This window comes from Anomaloglossus baeobatrachus, chromosome 9, assembly GCF_048569485.1.
Source record: "Anomaloglossus baeobatrachus isolate aAnoBae1 chromosome 9, aAnoBae1.hap1, whole genome shotgun sequence".
Classification (NCBI taxonomy): Eukaryota; Metazoa; Chordata; class Amphibia; order Anura; family Aromobatidae; genus Anomaloglossus; species Anomaloglossus baeobatrachus.
In genome coordinates, this window is record NC_134361.1 from 230,843,596 (window position 1) to 230,864,895 (window position 21,300).

At 53.0% G+C, this 21,300-nt stretch overlaps 1 protein-coding gene across 2 annotated transcripts in view; it reads right to left on the reverse strand.

Moving 5' to 3' along the window:
• SNAPC4 (small nuclear RNA activating complex polypeptide 4) overlaps window positions 1-21,300 on the reverse strand; it is a 133,212-nt gene that overhangs the window by 42,096 nt on the left and 69,816 nt on the right. For both annotated transcript variants that reach the window (XM_075324738.1, XM_075324740.1), the window contains 4 exons: window positions 11,269-11,376; window positions 10,778-10,805; window positions 2,075-3,525; window positions 449-575 (listed from right to left, as the gene is read on the reverse strand). In XM_075324738.1, the coding sequence (XP_075180853.1) occupies window positions 456-575; window positions 2,075-3,525; window positions 10,778-10,805; window positions 11,269-11,376 (1,707 nt within the window). In that variant the 3' untranslated portion in view covers window positions 449-455. The remainder of the gene's footprint in view (window positions 1-448; window positions 576-2,074; window positions 3,526-10,777; window positions 10,806-11,268; window positions 11,377-21,300) is intronic.

Sequence of the window (21,300 nt, forward strand, 5' to 3'; positions counted from 1 at the left end):
GTATACGCACCGCTCGGTCAGGGGTCGCTTGTTATGTATACGCACCGCTCGCTCAGGGGTCGCTCGTTATCATGTATATGCACCGCTCGCTCAGGGGACGCTCGTTATCATGTATACGCACCGCTCGGTCAGGGGTCGCTTGTTATGTATACGCACCGCTCGGTCAGGGGACGCTCGTTATGTATACGCACCGCTCGCTCAGGGGACGCTCGTTATCATGTATACGCACCGCTCGCTCAGGGGACGCTCGTTATCATGTATACGCACCGCTCGCTCAGGGGTCGCTCGTTATGTATACGCACTGCTCGCTCAGGGGCCGCTCGTTATCATGTATACGCACCGCTCGCTCAGGGGACGCTCGGTATCATGTATACGCACCGCTCGGTCAGGGGACGCTCATCATGTATACGCACCGCTCGGTCAGGGGTCGCTCGTTATGTATACGCACCGCTCGCTCAGGGGTCGCTGCAGTAATACACTCTTCTGCTCCTCAGCCGCATCCCCAACTTCTCAGCGACACTTTCCCACTCGTTATTCGGCAGTGGGCGCCGGTCGTCAGGATCCGTCATTTCTCCCTTCCAAAGAGCAAGACAAGAGACCAAAATATCATTAAAAGGGGTATGTCCCTAAAAAGAAGCCATAGCGATTTATAAGTATAGGCCGTTGCTTCCTGATTGATGGGGTCCTCTTAATAAAGGGGTGCACACGACGGCGCTCACCATGCACCTCCACAGTAGTGTCGCCTTTTCCTTAATTCTGGTGATCTGACCCCAGGGACAGTTGCACCCCTCCATAGTGAACACTTGATGCACTAGTTCTGATCAGATACAGACGATGGGTAGCAGAATTCTGAGTGCAGCTCCGGATGTGATATATTCATATACTGTATTTTTTGGATTATGAGGCGCACTTTTCCTCCCAAAAATTTGGGAGGAAAATGAGGGGTGCATCTTAAAATCCAAATATAGGTTACCGGATGGTGCTGGAGCTGGGTCACAGGAGGCAGGGGCGATGCTGCAGGCTGTGCTGCGCGCTGGGTTGTACTGCGGTGTGCTGTGGACTCTGCTGCGCTGAGGGGCCATCCTCAATGTCGGCGGTGCGGGTTTCAAATAATGGCGCCCGAATTTGGCGCTTGCGCAGATGGAGCCTTCTGCTCAAGATCTCGTCTGTGCATGCGCCGCCTCCAGCTCAATGATTTCCTAGCAGCAGACTTAAGGAAAATGGCACCCGGAGGTGGCGCATGCGCAGATAAGATCTAGGCTCGTGATTGAGCAGACAGCTCAATCCGCGCATGTGCCGACTCCGGGCGCCATTTCTTGGAAGCCCGCAACACTGACATTCAGGATGGCAGTGCAGCAGAGCCCACAGCGCACCGCAGCAGAGCCCACAGCGCACCGCAGCAGAGCCCACACTGCACCGCAGCAGAGCCCACAGCGCACCGCAGCAGAGCCCACACGGCACCGCAGCAGAGCCCACACGGCACCGCAGCAGAGCCCACAGCGCACCGCAGCAGAGCCCACAGCGCACCGCAGCAGAGGCAAACACGGCACCGCAGCAGAGCCCACACGGCACCGCAGCAGAGCCCACAGCGCACCGCAGCAGAGCCCACAGCGCACCGCAGCAGAGCCCACAGCGCACCGCAGCAGAGCCCACACGGCACCGCAGCAGAGCCCACAGCGCACCGCAGCAGAGCCCACACTGCACCGCAGCAGAGCCCACAGCGCACCGCAGCAGAGCCCACAGCGCACCGCAGCAGAGCCCACAGCGCACCGCAGCAGAGCCCACAGCGCACCGCAGCAGAGCCCACAGCAAAGACCAGCAGCACCCATAGCGCACCGCAGCAGAGCCTCTCAGCGCCGCCATCCACAGCGAGCATCTGGGACACCCGCTGCACAGATGGCAGCATCGCCCTACTCCAGCACCGTCCCTGCCTCCTCCGACCCCACTCCACCACCGCTGCCACCCGCCTCCAATAAGACACCACCGGGTTATAAGACGGACCTCATATTTTTTTTTCTCTCTAAATTTGTGGTGCGTCTTATAAAATGAATAATACGGTACGTCCCGGTCTTACCTGATGTGGCTGTAGCGCTGTGGCTGCTCTGGGGGGCTCGGCCCCTGTGCCGTCATGCCTATCTTTATCATACGTGTCGATTTCCATCATCTTGTCTTCATCTTTGATCTCGCTCTTCACCTCGAGTTTGGGTCTCTCACTATTTGGCGCTGGAAACACAGCGAGTAACCCTGTGAACGTGAACGCGGAGAGGAAGCGCTTCTTCAGGAGGGCGTACGCCGGATTGTTTTTAAGCTTCTGCTCCACCAGCTCGTCCAGGACCTCCTGCTTCCTACTCGCGTCCCCTTCACCTCCTCCATCGCGAGGCACCAGCTTCAACGCTCGCTCTTCCAATTTCGTCTTCTGCAATAGGAGCCTGGAAAAGGTTTTCAGGGTGCAAGAAGACGGCGGCAAATAAGCCATGCTGCTCCTCAGCGTTCCTCCGCCGCTCCTACCCTTCATCCAGCCTCTCACGCTGCTCTCGTCTTCCAAAGAAATAAGGCTCAGGTCACCGAAGTTCCTCTCGGCGCGGCTGGTGGAGATTTGGGTGGGGGTCTGGGCTGGAGCAGGGGGTTCAGTGTTTTCTATATTGCATGCCCCTGCATTAGGCTGATTGGGGGGTAAGATTTTTGCCATTTTCACAACAGGATAAGTTTTGGTGGGTGTAAGGGCTAATTGCATGGAAGGACTGTCAGCAGGCGAAGCGCAAACTGCAGCAGTTTGTAATGGTGACGACCCGTTACTCTCAGGCACATGCAGGTTTACCACGATACTACTTGTACTAGCTGGTGCTTCATTTGGTGAAGGGTCCACAGCTTTTATAGCGCTGGGTTCTTCATTAATAGGTGCAGCAGGAAATAATGCTTGGACTGGAATTTGGATCAAACCGTGTGGGGTAAGGATCCAAGTGGTGGAGTTGCCCAGGGGTCCCAATGCACCTTGAAGCAGCTGTATGGGCAGTTGTGGTGTCGCCATGCCTGGCTCAGGCTGCACGGTGCACGCAGCAGATGGCATACTACTGCATTTATTGGTGGCTGCTGCATCCTGCGTGGGACCTGCAGCTTTATCTGCATCTGCTGCTTGCTCATCGGCGCTTGCTGGTGATAACTGATTGCTAGCAATGCTGCTTGTTGGCATACCTTGGCTTGTAGCCACAAAGGGCAGAGTTTGCAAGAGACCATTTTGTGAAGAGCTGGAGGCTACAGGGTTTTCGGGTTGTCCGTCAGGCATGGGCGTCTGGCTCACCACTATCTGCGAGGAGATGAAAATGCTCGGCGTAACCACGACAGTCTTTTGGGCTGCAGCGCGACTGGCGGCTTTCGACTGCTGCAGTCTTTTTTCTTTCAGCAACTCGAACACCGTCTTGGGCTTTGATGGTGGTCGGGGGTCTCTCGGTTGGCACGGATGTTTGGCTTGCGGTCCCGGTTCATTGTTGGCTCTTTCCCCTGATTGCGGAGCAATAGAGGGTGGCGCTGCAAAGAGAGGAGAATTAATGCTAAAAGGGGAGATATTCTTTTATACCATGCTACATACACTGCAATACTATAGCAAGGATTTACACTTTCATGGTAACGCATCAGCTCCATGCGGTCCCCTCGCAGCGGGAAATCAATGGGCACCAGACCAAACGTCTACATGAGATTGTACCACTGAAATTCGGCATTTAAGTGGTTAAACAGCAGTGATCTTGGCTGTTACAGGCAAGTAGAGGTTGTATATCACCGCTCTTGAGTTGACCCCATAAATGAGCAACTGATATTCGCTGTCACACCGGGTGCGAGAGGACACCCAGCGAGCATGTGATAAGGAAGTGGGGTAACTTCCGAACACTCACCTGAGTGTGATCACTGTACTCCCTAATATCCCTAGACGGGTCCTTCCCCTGGGCACCGTCACATGCCTAAGCCCTCACTGGCTCTGAACTCACCCTGACTAGTGAAGGCCAGCGAGAAGAAGGGAATTTTGTTACTTACCGTAAATTCCTTTTCTTCTAGCTCCTATTGGGAGACCCAGACAATTGGGTGTATAGCTATGCCTCCGGAGGCCACACAAAGCATTACACTTAAAAGTGTAAGGCCCCTCCCCTACTGGCTATACACCCCCCATGGGATCACGGGCTCCTCAGTTTTAGTGCAAAAGCAAGAAGGAGGAAAGCCAATAACTGGTTTAAGCACATTCAATCCGAAGGAATATCGGAGAACTGAAACCATTCAACATGAACAACATGTGTACACAAAAAAACAGGGGCGGGTGCTGGGTCTCCCAATTAGAGCTAGAAGAAAAGGAATTTACGGTAAGTAAACAAAATTCCCTTCTTCTTTGTCGCTCCATTGGGAGACCCAGACAATTGGGACGTCCAAAAGCTGTCCCTGGGTGGGTAAAGTAATACCTCGTGATAGGGCCATAAAAACGGCCCTTTCCTACAGGTGAGCAATCGCCGCCTGCAGGACTTGTCTACCTAGGCTGGCGTCCGCCGAAGCATAGGTATGCACCTGATAATGCTTGGTAAAAGTGTGCAGGCTCGACCAGGTAGCTGCCTGGCACACCTGTTGAGCCGTAGCCTGATGCCGTAATGCCCAGGACGCACCCACGGCTCTGGTAGAATGGGCCTTCAGCCCTGAGGGAACCGGAAGCCCCGCAGAACGGTAGCTTTCAAGAATTGGTTCCTTGATCCACCGAGCCAGGGTGGATTTGGAAGCCTGCGACCCTTTACGCTGACCAGCGACAAGGACAAAGAGTGCATCCGAACGGCGCAGAGGCGCCGTGCGGGAAATGTAGATCCTGAGTGCTCTCACCAGATCTAGCAAATGCAAATCCTTTTCACATTGATGGACTGGACGAGGACACAAAGAAGGTAAGGAGATATCCTGATTGAGATGAAAGGGGGATACCACCTTAGGGAGAAACTCCGGAATCGGGCGCAGAACCACCTTGTCCTGGTGAAACACCAGGAAGGGAGATTTGCATGACAGCGCTGCTAGCTCGGACACTCTCCGAAGAGACGTGACCGCTACTAGAAAGGCCACTTTCTGTGAAAGGCGAGACAGGGAAACATCCCTCAAAGGCTCGAAAGGCGGCTTCTGGAGAGCAACTAGTACCCTGTTTAGATCCCAGGGTTCTAACGGCCGCTTGTAAGGAGGGACGATATGACAAACCCCCTGCAGGAACGTGCGCACCTGAGGAAGTCGTGCTAGGCGCTTCTGAGAAAATACAGATAGCGCAGAGACTTGTCCCTTAAGGGAGCTGAGCGACAGACCTTTTTCCAACCCGGATTGCAGGAAGGAAAGAAAGGTAGGCAAAGCAAATGGCCAGGGAGAAACTTCCTGAGCAGAGCACCAAGTTAAGAATATCTTCCACGTCCTGTGGTAGATCTTGGCAGAGGATAGTTTCCTAGCCTGTCTCATGGTGGCAATGACCTCTTGAGATAGTCCTGAAGACGCTAGGATCCAGGACTCAATGGCCACACAGTCAGGCTCAGGGCCGCAGAATTCTGATGGAAAAACGGCCCTTGAGACAGCAAGTCTGGCCGATCTGGTATTGCCCACGGTTGTCCTACCGTGAGATGCCACAGATCTGGGTACCACGACCTCCTTGGCCAGTCTGGAGCGACGAGGATGGCGCGGCGGCAGTCGGACCTGATCTTGCGTAGCACTCTGGGCAACAGCGCCAGAGGTGGGAACACATAAGGCAGCCGGAACTGCGACCAATCTTGAACTAAGGCGTCCGCCGCCAGAGCTCTGAGATCGTGAGACCGTGCCATGAAGGCCGGGACCTTGTTGTTGTGCCGGGACGCCATTAGGTCGACGTCCGGCCTCCCCCAGCGGCGACAAATTTCCTGAAACACGTCCGGGTGAAGAGACCATTCCCCTGCGTCCATACCCTGGCGACTGAGGAAGTCCGCTTCCCAGTTTTCTACGCCCGGGATGTGGACTGCGGATATGGTGGATGCCGTGTCTTCCACCCACGTCAGAATCCGCCGGACTTCCTGGAAGGCTTGCCGACTGCGTGTCCCTCCTTGGTGGTTGATGTATGCCACCGCTGTGGAGTTGTCCGACTGAATTCGGATCTGCTTGCCTTCTAGCCACTGCTGGAAGGCTTGTAGGGCAAGATACACTGCTCTGATTTCCAGAACATTGATCTGAAGGGTGGACTCTTGCTGAGTCCACGTACCTTGAGCCCTGTGGTGGAGAAAAACTGCTCCCCACCCTGATAGACTCGCGTCTGTTGTGACCACCGCCCAGGATGGGGGTAGGAAAGACTTTCCTATTGACAATGAGGTGGGAAGAAGCCACCACTGAAGAGATTCCTTGGCCGCCTGAGAAAGGGAGACGTTCCTGTCCAGGGACTTCGACTTCCCGTCCCATTGGCGGAGAATGTCCCATTGTAATGGACGCAGATGAAACTGCGCGAAAGGGACTGCCTCCATTGCTGCTACCATCTTCCCCAGGAAGTGCATGAGGCGTCTCAAGGGGTGCGACTGGCCCTGAAGGAGAGATTGCACCCCTGTCTGTAGTGAACGCTGTTTGTCCAGCGGAAGCATCACTATCGCTGATAGAGTATGAAACTCCATGCCAAGGTATGTTATCGATTGGGTTGGGGTCAGATTTGACTTTGAAAAGTTGATGATCCATCCGAAACTCTGGAGAGTCTCCAGCGCAACGTTCAGGCTGTGTTGGCATGCCTCTTGAGAGGGTGCCTTGACAAGTAGATCGTCCAAGTAAGGGATCACAGAGTGACCCTGAGAGTGCAGGACTGCTACTACTGCTGCCATGACCTTGGTGAAGACCCTTGGGGCTGTCGCCGACCGAAAGGCAGGGCTACGAACTGAAGGTGTTCGTCTCCTATAACGAATCGTAGCAAACGCTGGTGCTCTGGAGCAATCGGCACGTGGAGATAAGCATCTTTGATGTCTATTGATGCTAGGAAATCTCCTTGAGACATTGAGGCGATGACGGAGCGGAGGGATTCCATTCGGAACCGCCTGGTTTTCACATGCTTGTTGAGCAGTTTTAGGTCCAGAACAGGACGGAAAGACCCGTCCTTTTTTGGCACCACAAACAAGTTGGAGTAAAAACCGTGACCTTGCTCCTGAAGAGGAACAGGGATCACCACTCCTTCTGCCTTTAAAGAGCACACCGCCTGCAGAAGAGCATTGGCTCGGCCGGGAGGCGGAGAAGTTCTGAAGAATCGAGTTGGAGGACGAAAACTGAACTCTATCCTGTACCCGTGAGACAGAATGTCTCTCACCCAACGGTCCTTGACATGTGGCAGCCAAATGTCGCCAAAGCGGGAGAGCCTGCCACCGACCGAGGATGCGGAGAGAGGAGGCCGAAAGTCATGAGGAAGCCGCTTTGGTAGCGGTTCCTCCGGCTGCTTTCTTTGGGCGTGACTGGGCCCGCCAAGAATCTGAGCTCCTCTGATCCTTTTGAGTCCTTTTGGACGAGGAGAATTGGGACCTGCCCGAGCCTCGAAAGGACCGAAACCTCGACTGTCCCTTCCTCTGTTGGGGTTTATTTGGTCTGGGCTGAGGTAAGGATGAATCCTTACCCTTGGACTGTTTAATGATTTCATCCAATCTCTCACCAAACAGTCTGTCACCAGAAAAAGGCAAACTGGTTAAGCACTTTTTGGAAGCAGAATCTGCCTTCCATTCCCTTAACCACAATGCTCTGCGTAAAACCACGGAGTTGGCGGACGCCACTGCCGTACGGCTTGTAGAGTCCAGGACAGCATTAATAGCGTAAGACGCAAATGCAGACATTTGAGAGGTTAAGGACGCTACTTGCGGAACAGATGTACGTGTGACAGTGTCAACCTGCGCAAGACCAGCTGAAATAGCTTGGAGTGCCCATACGGCTGCGAATGCCGGAGCAACCGACGCGCCGATAGCCTCATAGATGGATTTCAACCAGAGCTCCATCTGTCTGTCATTGGCATCTTTAAGTGAAGCCCCATCTTCCACTGCAACTATGGATCTAGCCGCAAGCCTGGAGATTGGGGGATCCACCTTTGGACACTGGGTCCAGCCTTTGACCACGTCAGGGGGAAAGGGATAACGTGTATCCTTAAGACGTTTGGAGAAACGCTTATCTGGATAAGCGTGGTGTTTCTGGACTGACTCTCTAAAGTCAGAGTGGTCCAGAAAAGTACTCAATTTACGCTTAGGAAACCTGAAATGGAATTTCTCCTGCTGTGCAGCTGACTCCTCCACTGGAGGAGCTGGGGGAGAAATATCCAACATTTTATTGATGGACGCTATGAGATCATTCACCATTGCGTCCCCATCAGGTGTATCCAGATTGAGAGCGGTCTCAGGATCAGAATCCTGATCAGCTACCTCCGCCTCATCACACAGAGAGTCCTCCTGCTGAGACCCTGACCAGTGTGATGAAGTCGAGGGCCGCTCATAGCGAGCTCGCTTAGGCTGTCTGGGACTGTCGTCCGTGTCAGAGCCATCACCCCGGGATGCATGGGACCCCCCCGGAGCACGGATGTGTTCCAAAAGAGGGGAACCAGGGAGCCTTGAATCAACAGTGCCCATGGTCTGAGTTACCGGTCTGGACTGCAAAGTCTCAAGGATTTTAGACATAGTCACCGACAGTTTATCAGCAAAAACTGCAAACTCCGTCCCCGTCACCTGGACAGTGTTCACAGGTGGTTCTGCTTGGGCCACCTCTAGCAGAGGCCCCGACTGAGCAAGTGCTACAGGGGCCGAACATTGCACACAATGGGGGTCAGTGGCACCTGCCGGTAGAACAGCCTTACATGCGGTACAAGTAGCATAGAAAGCCTGTGTCTTGGCCCCTTTGCTTTTTGCGGACGACATGCTGTTGTCTAGCAATCTAGGAGGGTATATAGCCAAGAATAGCGACCGTACAATGCAATGTATAGCATACAAGCATAAAGTACAAATGAACACTGCGGCACTAGTGGGGTGAGCCCTCGAGGGCTGCTTACCGCCCGCTGAAAAGCGGGTGTGTGACCGCCAGAATCCCGTGCCTGGGTCTCCCAGAGCTCGTGTCCCTTCTCCACTCAGACTGCAAACAGGAATGGCTGCCGGCGTCCTGTGAAGAGGGGCGGGCCGTGGGCGTGCCCCAGACAAAGTGCGGGAAACTAGCGTCCCACTGTGCCTAGTGAGGGGGGTTGGAGTATGCTAAGCAGACTCCAGCCCTCAGCGCTGACGTTCTGACCAGTGTCACGCCCTTCCCCTGACTGGCAGGCCTGGGGGCGGGAACGAAACGGAACTAGGCCGCAAAAGCCGGGGACTCGATTTATAAGCGCGGCCGTCGTATAAGCACGGCCAGCGCGGAAGTTCCCCGGCGCACCACACGTCCCAGCCGCGCCGCAGTGTAAAAAACCGCCAGCCGCGGCCGGCGCGGCAGTTCCTAATACAGAAACTCACTCAGCAAAGCTGCAGTGAGTAAAGCACCAGCGCGCCGCGCTGCTGTCCCCGGCGCACTAACACCCCCAGCAATGCTGGTGTGTGTGCGCGATCTGTACGGGGACCCAGAGTACCTTAATGTAGCAGGGCCCTGTCCCTGACGATACTCAGCTCCATGTCCAGCAGATTCCCAGGAGCTGTGGATGGAGCACGGTCTCAGTGCTTGGAGACCGATAGGATCCCACTTCACCCAGAGCCCTAAGGGGATGGGGAAGGAAAGCAGCATGTCGGCTCCAGCCTCCGTACCCGCAATGGGTACCTCAACCTTAAACACCGCCAACAAAAGTGGGGTGAGAAGGGAGCATGCTGGGGGCCCTAGTATGGGCCCTCTTTTCTTCCATCCGACAAAGTCAGCAGCTGCTGCTGACTAAACAGTGGAGCTATGCGTGCATGTGTGCCTCCTTCGCACAAAGCATGAAAACTGAGGAGCCCGTGATCCCACGGGGGGTGTATAGGCAGTAGGGGAGGGGCCTTACACTTTTAAGTGTAATACTTTGTGTGGCCTCCGGAGGCAGTAGCTATACACCCAATTGTCTGGGTCTCCCAATAGAGCGACAAAGAAACTAGTTTTGCTATTGCATGAGAAAGATAAGACAAACGGGTGGGAAAGACACAACAAATATCACCAGCAGGAAACTTCACAGCTACAACTGAGACGAACACCTCAGCTTCTCCAGAGACTGGTTCCTTCAAAGTGTTCATTATAGAAGATCTATCTCCGGCATGGAGTGAAGCCAGGAGTGGATATATATAGCGGAAGGGAGTGATGATAAGAGGATGCATCTATGATTAAAGCCAAGAATAAAAAGATCCTTAACCCCTTCAGCATCAAATGAAAGTAAATCCACTCCAATAGTTTGTGGGCTCCACAGATGACCTGCGATCAATTAAGCATTAAGACCTCCTAATCCCTCAGCTTCTCCAGAGACAGGCTCCTTCAAAGTGTTCATTATAGAAGATCTATTACCAGCACGGAGTGAAGCCAGGAATGGGTAAATAAAGTGGAAGGGAGTGATAAGATGATGCATTTATGGTTAAGGCTAAGAATAAAAAGTTCCTTAACCCCTTCAGCATCAAATAAAAGTAAATCCATTCCAATACTTTGTGGGCTCCACAGAGGACCTGCGATCAATTAAGCATCGAGACCGCCTGATCCCTCAGCTTCATCCAGAGACAGACTCCTTCAAAGTGATCAATATAGAAGATCTATCACCGGCATGGAGTGAAGCCAGGAGTGGAGGAGCTTACTGTATACTTTTATCTGTATAATGTTATATACATACCGTGATTTCTTTTCAAGGATAAGGTAACCTGTATATAAGAAAAAAAAGGATAAAAAGTCAATTATACATGTGAATGGAGGAGACAGAAAGCTGCCGCATGCAAAGGCTTCTTAATAGAAATGTGCAAATGTTATTCCTTATGCCGGCACCTGATATTACCTGCAGGCACCATTTGGAGTTCCTCAGCCCAAAAACTACATTTCCCACAGTGCAATGTGCTTTTTTTTGTTCCTTTCTTCTCCTCTACCTCCTAGTTTTCTCAGCTACCCCCTCACCCCTCTCATCACAGCCATGGGTGGGCTCAAGTGACACATAAATATAATGAATGGAGCGGAGGAAGCTCACGCTCGACCTCCACTGGGGGCTCTTCAGAGGTCGGACCCCGAACTTGCCCCAACCCCTTAAAAGATCAATGAAGGAGAAAACCTCGAATAAAATGATCATAGACTGCACTCAGGAGAGCGTGAGGTAGTTCAGTGATATTCTCTTACGGCTTTGGCCTGTTGTGCCGCCCGGCTGCGATTTTGGAGGGATTCAGATTCTCTCGCTTTCCGTAGATGGATCATTTGGAGACAACCTCCGGTGTTGATCTGGAAGAACTAATGGAAAGAAAAAAGTAGATTTTGGGTACTCACCGTAAACTGTGTTTCTAGGAGCCTTCGTTGGGAAACACAGAAAACTATGGCGGTGCTAGACTATGGTGGGCTATGCTGTGGGTGGGGCCGGACTATGGTGGGCTATGCTGTGGGCGGAGCCGGACTATGGAGGGCTATGATGTGGGCGGGGCTGGACTATGGTGGGCAATGCTGTGGGCGGTGCTGGACTATGGTGGGCTATGCTGTGGGCGGGGCCGGACTATGGAGGGTTATGCTGTGGGCGGTGCTGGACTATGGAGGGCTATGCTGTGGGCGGGGCTGGACTATGGTGGGCTATGCTGTGGGCGGGGCTGGACTATGTGGGCTATGCTGTGGGCGGGGCTGGACTATGTGGGCTATGCTGTGGGTGGTGCTGGACTATGGAGGGCTATGCTGTGGGCGGGGCTGAACTATGGTGGGCTATGCTGTGGGCGGGGATGGACTATGGTGGGCTATGCTGTGGGCGGGGCTGGACTATGGTGGGCTATGCTGTGGGCGGGGCTGGACTATGGTGGGCTATGCTGTGGGCGGGGCTGGACTATGGTGGGCTATGCTGTGGGCGGTGCTGGACTATGGTGGGCTATGCTGTGGGTGGTGCGGCGGGTGTCTCAGATGCTCGCTGCGAGGTAGGAGCATCCAGAAACTGTCAGCGGTGCAGGCTTCAAAAACATGGCGTCTGGAATCAGCATTTGCGCAGATTGAGCTGACGGCTCAATGAGGAGCTGAGATCTCATCTACGCCACTTTCCTTAACCGCTGCTGGGAGATCAATGGACCGGAGGCGGCGCACGCAGATGAGATCTTGAGCACAGAGCTCCATCTGCGCACGCGCTGACTCCGGGCGCCATTATTTGAAGCACACACCGCTGACATTTACAGGATGGCCCCTGCCTCACCCCCGCAGCGAACACTGCCTGACATCAGCACCGCCCACAGAACAGCGCACCGCCCACAGAACAGCGCACAGCCCACAGCATCAGCACCGCCCACAGAACAGCGCACAGCCAGCAGCATCAGCACCGCCCACAGAACAGCGCACAGCCAGCAGCATCAGCACCACCCACAGAACAGCGCACAGCCAGCAGCATCAGCACCGCCCACAGAACAGCGCACCGCCCGCAGAACAGCGCACAGCCAGCAGCATCAGCACCGCCCACAGAACAGCGCATAGCCGGCAACATCAGCGCCGCCCACAGAACAGCGCACCGCCCGCAGAACAGCGCACAGCCAGCAGCATCAGCACCACCCACAGAACAGCGCACAGCCAGGAGCATTAGCACCGCCCGCAGAACAGCGCACAGCCAGCAGCATCAGCACCGCCCACAGAACAGCGCACCGCCCGCAGAACAGCGCACAGCCAGCAGCATCAGCACCGCCCACAGAACAGCGCATAGCCGGCAACATCAGCGCCGCCCACAGAACAGCGCACCGCCCGCAGAACAGCGCACAGCCCGCAGCATCAGCACCACCCGCAGAACAGCGCACAGCCAGGAGCATCAGCACCGCCCGCAGAACAGCGCACAGCCAGCAGCATCAGCACCGCCCACAGAACAGCGCACAAAAATACAGCACCAGTAAGTACATATAAAGTAATCATATGCATCTGTATATATGTCCAAAACAAAATGGGTGCAGACAACTGAACCCTGCAGTAGGGTATATATAAATATAATAGCCAGTGCCATGACCCCCATGTTAGCCCTCAGAGGAAGCTATAAGCGAAACGCGCGTTGGGGTACTCCTTTGGCAGCCATACAAGTCTTTTTCCTTTTGCTCTTTACCAGCTATGGTTATTGGGTAGCTTCAGCCTCAGGATTTTTTTAAATACCTCTTCTTTGACCTTGAAGGGTTTGCACATCTTGCACTAGCACTTTTTGCATATGTAGTTGCACTCTTTTGTCCATCCTCCCCGAGAAGGACTCTTTTTTTAGGTTGCATTTATTATTTGCCTTTTTACAAATTCCCGTTTTGTTTGTTTTTTTATGTATTTATCCTGAAAGTTTCCAGTGTGAGTCCTTTGGGCCTGTGGTAGTTATCTCTTTTATGTTGTGGGACTTTCCCCAAGAGCCATTACATATATATATATATATATATATATATATATATATATATATATATATATATATATATATATACACATATACACACTCTGATGCAGGGTTCAGGTGCCTACACCCGTTTTGCTTTGGACATATATACAGATGCGTGTGACTACTTTATATGTATTTACTGTTGCTGTGGTTTTCTATTTTGAGGTCACCTTTGTGGTTTTTGCCTTTTAAGTGACTTTCTCCTTTTAGCTGTTGTTTTATTCTTATTTATTGAATAAAGAAATACTTTTAAGAAGGGAATTTTGTTACTTACCGTAAATTCCTTTTCTTCTAGCTCTTATTGGGAGACCCAGACGATTGGGGTATAGCTACTGCCCTCCGGAGGCCACACAAAGCACTACACTAAAAAGTGCAAGGCCCCTCCCCTTCTGGCTATACACCCCCCGTGGTATCACGGGTTCTCCAGTTTTAGTGCCAAAGCAAGAAGGAGGAAGCCAATAACTGGTTTAAACAAATTAACTCCGAATAACATCGGAGAACTGAAAAACCGTTCAACATGAACAACATGTGTACCCGCAAACAACAAAAACATCCCGAAGGACAACAGGGCGGGTGCTGGGTCTCCCAATAAGAGCTAGAAGAAAAGGAATTTACGGTAAGTAACAAAATTCCCTTCTTCTTCAGCGCTCTATTGGGAGACCCAGACGATTGGGACGTCCAAAAGCTGTCCCTGGGTGGGTAAAGAAATACCTCATGTTAGAGCTGCAAAACAGCCCTCCCCTACGGGGGTGTCACTGCCGCCTGCAGGACTCTTCTACCTAAGCTGGCATCCGCCGAAGCATAGGTATGCACCTGATAATGCTTGGTGAAAGTGTGCAGACTCGACCAGGTAGCTGCCTGGCACACCTGTTGAGCCGAAGCCTGGTGACGTAATGCCCAGGACGCACCCACGGCTCTGGTTGAGTGGGCTTTTAGCCCTGAAGGAACCGGAAGCCCCGCAGAACGGTAGGCCTCTAGAATTGGTTCTTTGATCCATCGAGCCAGGGTGGCTTTAGAAGCCTGCAACCCCTTGCGCGGACCAGCGACAAGGACAAAAAGTGCATCGGCACGGCGCATGGGCGCCGTGCGGGAAATGTAGATTCTGAGTGCTCTCACCAGATCTAGCAAACGTAAGTCCTTTTCATACCGGTGAACCGGATGAGGACAAAACGAAGGCAAGGATATATCCTGATTAAGATGAAAAGAGGATACGACTTTAGGGAGAAACTCCGGAATAGGGCGCAGCACTACCTTGTCCTGGTGGAACACCAGGAAGGGAGCCTTGGATGACAGAGCTGCCAGCTCAGACACTCGCCGAAGCGATGTGATCGCAACAAGAAACGCCACTTTCTGTGACAGCCGAGAAAAGGAAACTTCCTTCAGAGGCTCGAAGGGCGGCTTCTGGAGAGCAACTAGTACCCTGTTCAGATCCCATGGATCTAACGGCCGCTTGTACGGGGGCACAATATGACAGACCCCCTGCAGGAACGTGCGCACCTTAGAAAGACGTGCTAGACGCTTCTGAAAAAACACGGATAGTGCCGAAACTTGCCCTTTAAGGGAGCTGAGCGACAAGCCCTTTTCTAACCCCGATTGCAGGAAGGAAAGAAACTTGGGCAATGCAAATGGCCAGGGAGACACTCCCTGAGCAGAGCACCAGGATAAGAAAATCTTCCACGTTCTGTGGTAGATCTTAGCCGAATTCGACTTTCTAGCTTGTCTCATTGTGGCAACGACTCCTTGAGATAATCCTGCAGATGCTAGGATCCAGGACTCAATGGCCACACAGTCAGGTTCAGGGCCGCAGAATTCTGATGGAAAAACGGCCCTTGGGACAGTAAGTCTGGTCGGTCTGGCAGTGACCACGGTCGACCGATCGTGAGATGCCACAGATCCGGATACCACGACCTCCTCGGCCAGTCTGGAGCGACGAGTATGATGCGGCTGCACTCGGATCTGATCTTGCGTAGCACTCTGGGCAAGAGCGCCAGAGGCGGAAACACGTATGGGAGCTGAAACTGCGACCAATCTTGAACCAAGGCGTCTGCCGCCAGAGCTCTTTGATCGCGCGACCTCGCCATGAATGCCGGGACCTTGTTGTTGTGCCGGGATGCCATTAGGTCGACGTCCGGCACTCCCCAGCGGCGACAGATTTCCTGAAACACGTCCGGGTGAAGGGACCATTCCCCTGCGTCCATGCCCTGGCGACTGAGGAAGTCTGCTTCCCAGTTTTCTACGCCTGGGATGTGAACCGCGGATATGGTGGATGCTCTGTCTTCCACCCACATTAGAATGCGCCGGACTTCTTGGAAGGCTTGCCGACTGCGCGTCCCTCCTTGGTGGTTGATGTATGCCACCGCTGTGGAGTTGTCCGATTGGATTCGGATCTGCTTTCCTTCCAGCCACTGTTGGAAGGCCAGTAGAGCAAGATACACTGCTCTGATCTCCAGAACATTGATCTGAAGGGTGGACTCCTGCGGAGTCCACGTCCCCTGAGCCCTGTGGTGGAGAAATACTGCTCCCCACCCTGACAGACTCGCATCTGTCGTGACTACTGCCCAGGATGGGGGCAGGAAGGATCTTCCCTGAGACAATGAGGTGGGAAGGAGCCACCATTGTAGGGAGTCCTTGGCCGTCTGGGAAAGCGAGACTTTCCTGTCCAGGGACGTTGACTTCCCGTCCCATTGGCGGAGAATGTCCCATTGAAGTGGGCGCAGATGAAACTGCGCAAAGGGAACTGCTTCCATGGCTGCCACCATCTTCCCTAGGAAATGCATGAGGCGCCGCAAGGGATGCAACTGGCCCTGCAGAAGAGATTGCACCCCTGTCTGTAGTGACCGCTGCTTGTTCAGCGGAAGCTTCACTATCGCTGCTAGAGTATGAAACTCCATGCCAAGATACGTTAGTGATTGAGTCGGTGATAGGATCGACTTTGGAAAGTTGATGATCCATCCGAAAGACTGTAGGGTCTCCAGCGTAGCATTCAGGCTGTGCTGACATGCCTCTTGAGAGGGAGCTTTGACCAATAAATCGTCTAGGTAAGGGATCACCGAGTGTCCCTGAGAGTGCAAGACTGCTACCACCGCCGCCATGACCTTGGTGAAGACCCGTGGGGCTGTTGCCAGACCAAATGGCAGAGCTACGAACTGAAAATGGTCGTCTCATATCACAAAACGTAGAAAACGTTGATGTTCTGTAGCAATTGGCACGTGGAGATAAGCATCTTTGATGTCTATTGAGGCAAGGAAGTCTCCTCTGGACATTGAGGCAATGACAGAACGCAGGGTTTCCATCCGGAACTTCCTGGCGTGCACATGTTTGTTGAGCCGTTTTAGGTCCAGAACAGGACGGAACGAGCCGTCCTTTTTTGGAACCACAAAGAGATTGGAGTAAAACCCTTGCCCTTGTTCCTGAGGAGGGACTGGGATCACCACTCCTTCCGCTCTTAGGGAGCCCACCGCCTGCAGCAGAGCATCTGCTCGGTCTGGATGTGGGGAGGTTCTGAAGAACCGAGCTGGAGGACGAGAATTGAACTCGATTCTGTACCCGCGAGACAAAATGTCCGTCACCCACCGGTCTTTGACCTGTGACATCCAAATGCCGGAAAAGCGGGAGAGCCTGCCCCCGACCGGCGATGCGGAGGGAGGGGGCTGGAAGTCATGAGGTAGCCGCTTTGGAAGCGGTACCTCCATTTGCTTTCTTGGGGCGCGTGTGAGCCCGCCACGAATCTGAGTTTCTTTGCGTCCTCTGAGTCCCTTTGGACGAGGTAAATGGTGTCTTGCCCGAACCTCGAAAGGACTGAAACCTCTGCTGCCACTTTTTCTGCTGAGGTTTGGTTGTTCTGGGTTGTGGTAAAGAGGAGTCTTTACCCTTAGACTGCTTAATGATATCAGCCAATGGCTCGCCAAACAGTCTATCTCTAGACAAAGGCAAACTGGTTAAACATTTTTTGGAACCAGCATCTGCTTTCCAGTCCTTTAACCACAATGCCCTGCGCAAAACTACCGAATTGGCGGACGCCATTGAGGTGCGACTGGTAGATTCTAGGACCGCATTGATAGCGTAAGACGCAAACGCCGACATCTGCGTGGTAAGGTGCGCCACTTGCGGCACTGCTGGATGTATGATAGCATCCACTTTTGCTAAGCCAGCTGAAATAGCCTGGAGTGCCCATACGGCTGCGAATGCCGGAGCAAACGACGCGCCGATAGCTTCATAGACAGATTTTAACCAAAGGTCCATCTGTCTGTCATTGGCATCTTTAAGTGAAGCGCCATCCTCCACTGCAACTATGGACCTAGCTGCGAGTTTGGAAATCGGGGGGTCTACCTTTGGACACTGTGTCCAGCGCTTGACCACCTCAGGGGGGAAAGGGAAACGCGTATCTTTAGATCGTTTAGAGAAACGCCTTTCTGGGTGAGCGTCGTGCTTCTGATTGATTCTCTGAAGTCAGCTGATGGCTGAGATAAGGTCGTTTACCATGGCATCCCCATCAGGGGTATCCAGGTTGAGAGGGGTTCCAGGAGTGGATTCCTGATCACTCTCATCAGACACATCACAGGGAGACTGATTGCGCTGAGACCCTGAGCAGTGTGAAGACGTCGAGGGTCTTTCCCAGCGAGCTCGCTTAGGGTGGCTGGGGCTATCATCTGAGTCATAATCCTCGGCCTGTGAAGCCGGGGACCCCCCTGTGGGCTGGATTAATTCCAAGTGAGGGGGACCTGAGGACAGAGGCCTCGCCGTGCCCAAAGACTGAGCCCCATGCATAGATTGCAAGGTTTCAAGTATTTTTGCCATAGAGACAGACATATTATCAGCAAAAACTGCAAAGTCTGTCCCTGTCACCGGGGCAGGACTTACAGGCGTCTCAGCCTGGGTCACTACCTCTCCTGACTCCGGCCGGCGAAGCAGCACCGGGTCGGAGCATTGCACACAATGGGGGTCATCGGAGCCTGCTGGTAGATTAGCCCCACATGCAGCACACGCAGTATACACAGCCCTTTTTGCCTTGGCAGCCTTGCGTTTTGAGGATGACATGTTGTTGCTTCCACAGAGGGATCTGGGAGATGCAGCCAGAAGCGACCTCACAGTGCAAGAAATACAATATCTCTATATCCTACACAGTACACCAATACACCGTGAGGCACTAGAGGGACCAGCACAGAAAAATCGCTTACCGCCCGCTTAAAAAGCGGGTGTGTGGTCGCCAGATAGCCCCTAGTCCAGGTCTCCCAGAGCCTTGCGTCCTTCCTCCAGCCAGACTGCATGTAATGGCTGCCGGCGTCCTGAGAGAGAAGGGGGGCGGGCCCTGGGCGTTCCTGGCTAAGAGCGGGAAGCCTGCTTCCCTCTGTGCCTAGTGTGAGGGCTGGAGCATGTAAATCAGGCTCCAGCCCTCGTCGCTGCTAGCGAACAGCGTCTCTCCCCTACCCTGAATGACAGGGTGGGGGCGGGAACGAATCGGAGCTGCCGGCGTCCTAGGCCCAAAAAGCCGGGGACTCAATTTATAACCGCCGCCGCCGTAAAAGCGCGGACGGCGGATCCCCGGCGCACCACAAGTCACAGCAGCGCCGCCCGGTCCAGAGGGGGTCGGCGCTGCGTTCCCATACACAAACAATCCCCCAGTAATCTGTAGGGACACTAGCTCCAACGTTGCGGTCCCCGGCGCACTACAACACCCAGCCAGCCCGGAGTGTGTCTGTGCCTGCCGGGGACACAGAGTACCTGTATGATGCAGGGCCTGTCCCTGATCGTACTCCTGCTCCGTCTCCATCAGGTTCTAATGGGTCTGTGGATGGAGCCCGGCGTCAGAGCTGAGAGGCCGGCAGGATCCCACTTCCACAGAGCCCTACCAGGGGATGTGGAAGGAAAACAGCATGTGAGGCTCCAGCCCTGTACCAGCAATAGGTACCTCAACCTTACAACACCATCCAGGGGTGAGAAGGGAGCATGCTGGGAACACTATATGTGTCCTCTTTTCTTCCATCCGAAACAGTCAGCAGCTACTGCTGACTAAAATCTGTGGAGCTATGCATGGAATGTCTGACCTCCTTCGCACACAAAGCTAAAACTGGAGAACCCGTGATACCACGGGGGGGGGTATAGCCAGAGGGGGAGGGGCCTTGCACTTTTAATGTAGTGCTTTGTGTGGCCTCCAGAGGGCAGTAGCTATACCCCAATCGTCTGGGTCTCCCAATAGAGCGCTGAAGAAATCACTCTTTGGCCTAAAGTCTCGTGTGATTTGTAGATTCTTCTGTTGGGGATAAGTATTAAGTAACCAGAAATACTTAATTCAGCCATTTCATAGACTCAGGTATATAGTTTAGTAGATGTAAACTAACACACATGTTTACGAATGCTTTCATTTCTTACTAACACGTATATATGTATATTGCATATTTAGTGATTTTCCTTAACACCGTATATACCAGCACATGTAACTTGAAGATGGCTGCCACATCCTGTCTACACCGGGACTGACTGACCAATCCAGAAGAGATTACGCTAATTTCTATACGTCCTGAGCCCCGACCTGCGATATTTGATTGGACTATACTTTTGTTTACCCCCTTTTACTTCTTGGTCCTATAAGGGCTTTGTCTAAGAATAAAGATCATATATATATAAGAATAAGGCTGCACATCAACTTAGATAATGGTATAATGCCTCAAGCATATGGAAAAATATTGGAATATACAATGAAAAATGCTACTTGCTAATTTGAACATGTGAATAATGAATTGCATACCTGCTATGAATATTAGGAAAGAAGGGAATTTTGTTACTTACCGTAAATTCCTTTTCTTCTAGCTCTTATTGGGAGACCCAGACGATTGGGTGTATAGCACTGCCTCCGGAGGCCACACAAAGCATTACACTAAAAAGTGTAAGGCCCCTCCCCTTCTGGCTATACCCCCCCGTGGTATCACGGGTTCTCCAGTTTTAGTGCCAAAGCAAGAAGGAGGAAAGCCAATAACTGGTTTAAACAAATTCTCTCCGAGTAACATCGGAGAACTGAAAACCGTTCAACATGAACAACATGTGTACCCGAAACAACCCAAAAATCCCGAAGGAAACAGGGCGGGTGCTGGGTCTCCCAATAAGAGCTAGAAGAAAAGGAATTTACGGTAAGTAACAAAATTCCCTTCTTCTTCGGCGCTCTATTGGGAGACCCAGACGATTGGGACGTCCAAAAGCTGTCCCTGGGTGGGTAAAGAAATACCTCATGTTAGAGCTGCAAGACAGCCCTCCCCTACGGGGAGGCAACTGCCGCCTGCAGGACTCTTCAACCTAGGCTGGCGTCCGCCGAAGCATAGGTATGCACCTGATAATGTTTGGTGAAAGTGTGCAGACTCGACCAGGTAGCTGCCTGGCACACCTGTTGAGCCGTAGCCTGGTGTCGTAATGCCCAGGATGCACCCACGGCTCTGGTAGAATGGGCCTTCAGCCCTGATGGAACCGGAAGCCCAGCAGAACGGTAGGCTTCAAGAATTGGTTCTTTGATCCATCGAGCCAGGGTGGCCTTGGAAGCCTGCAACCCTTTGCGCTTACCAGCGACAAGGACAAAGAGTGCATCCGAACGGCGCAAGGGCGCCGTGCGGGAAATGTAGATTCTGAGTGCTCTCACCAGATCTAACAAATGTAAATCCTTCTCATACCGATGAACTGCATGAGGACAAAACGAAGGCAAAGAGATATCCTGATTAAGATGAAAAGAGGATACCACCTTCGGGAGAAACTCCTGAATGGGGCGCAGCACAACCTTGTCCTGGTGAAAGACCAGGAAGGGAGCCTTGGATGAT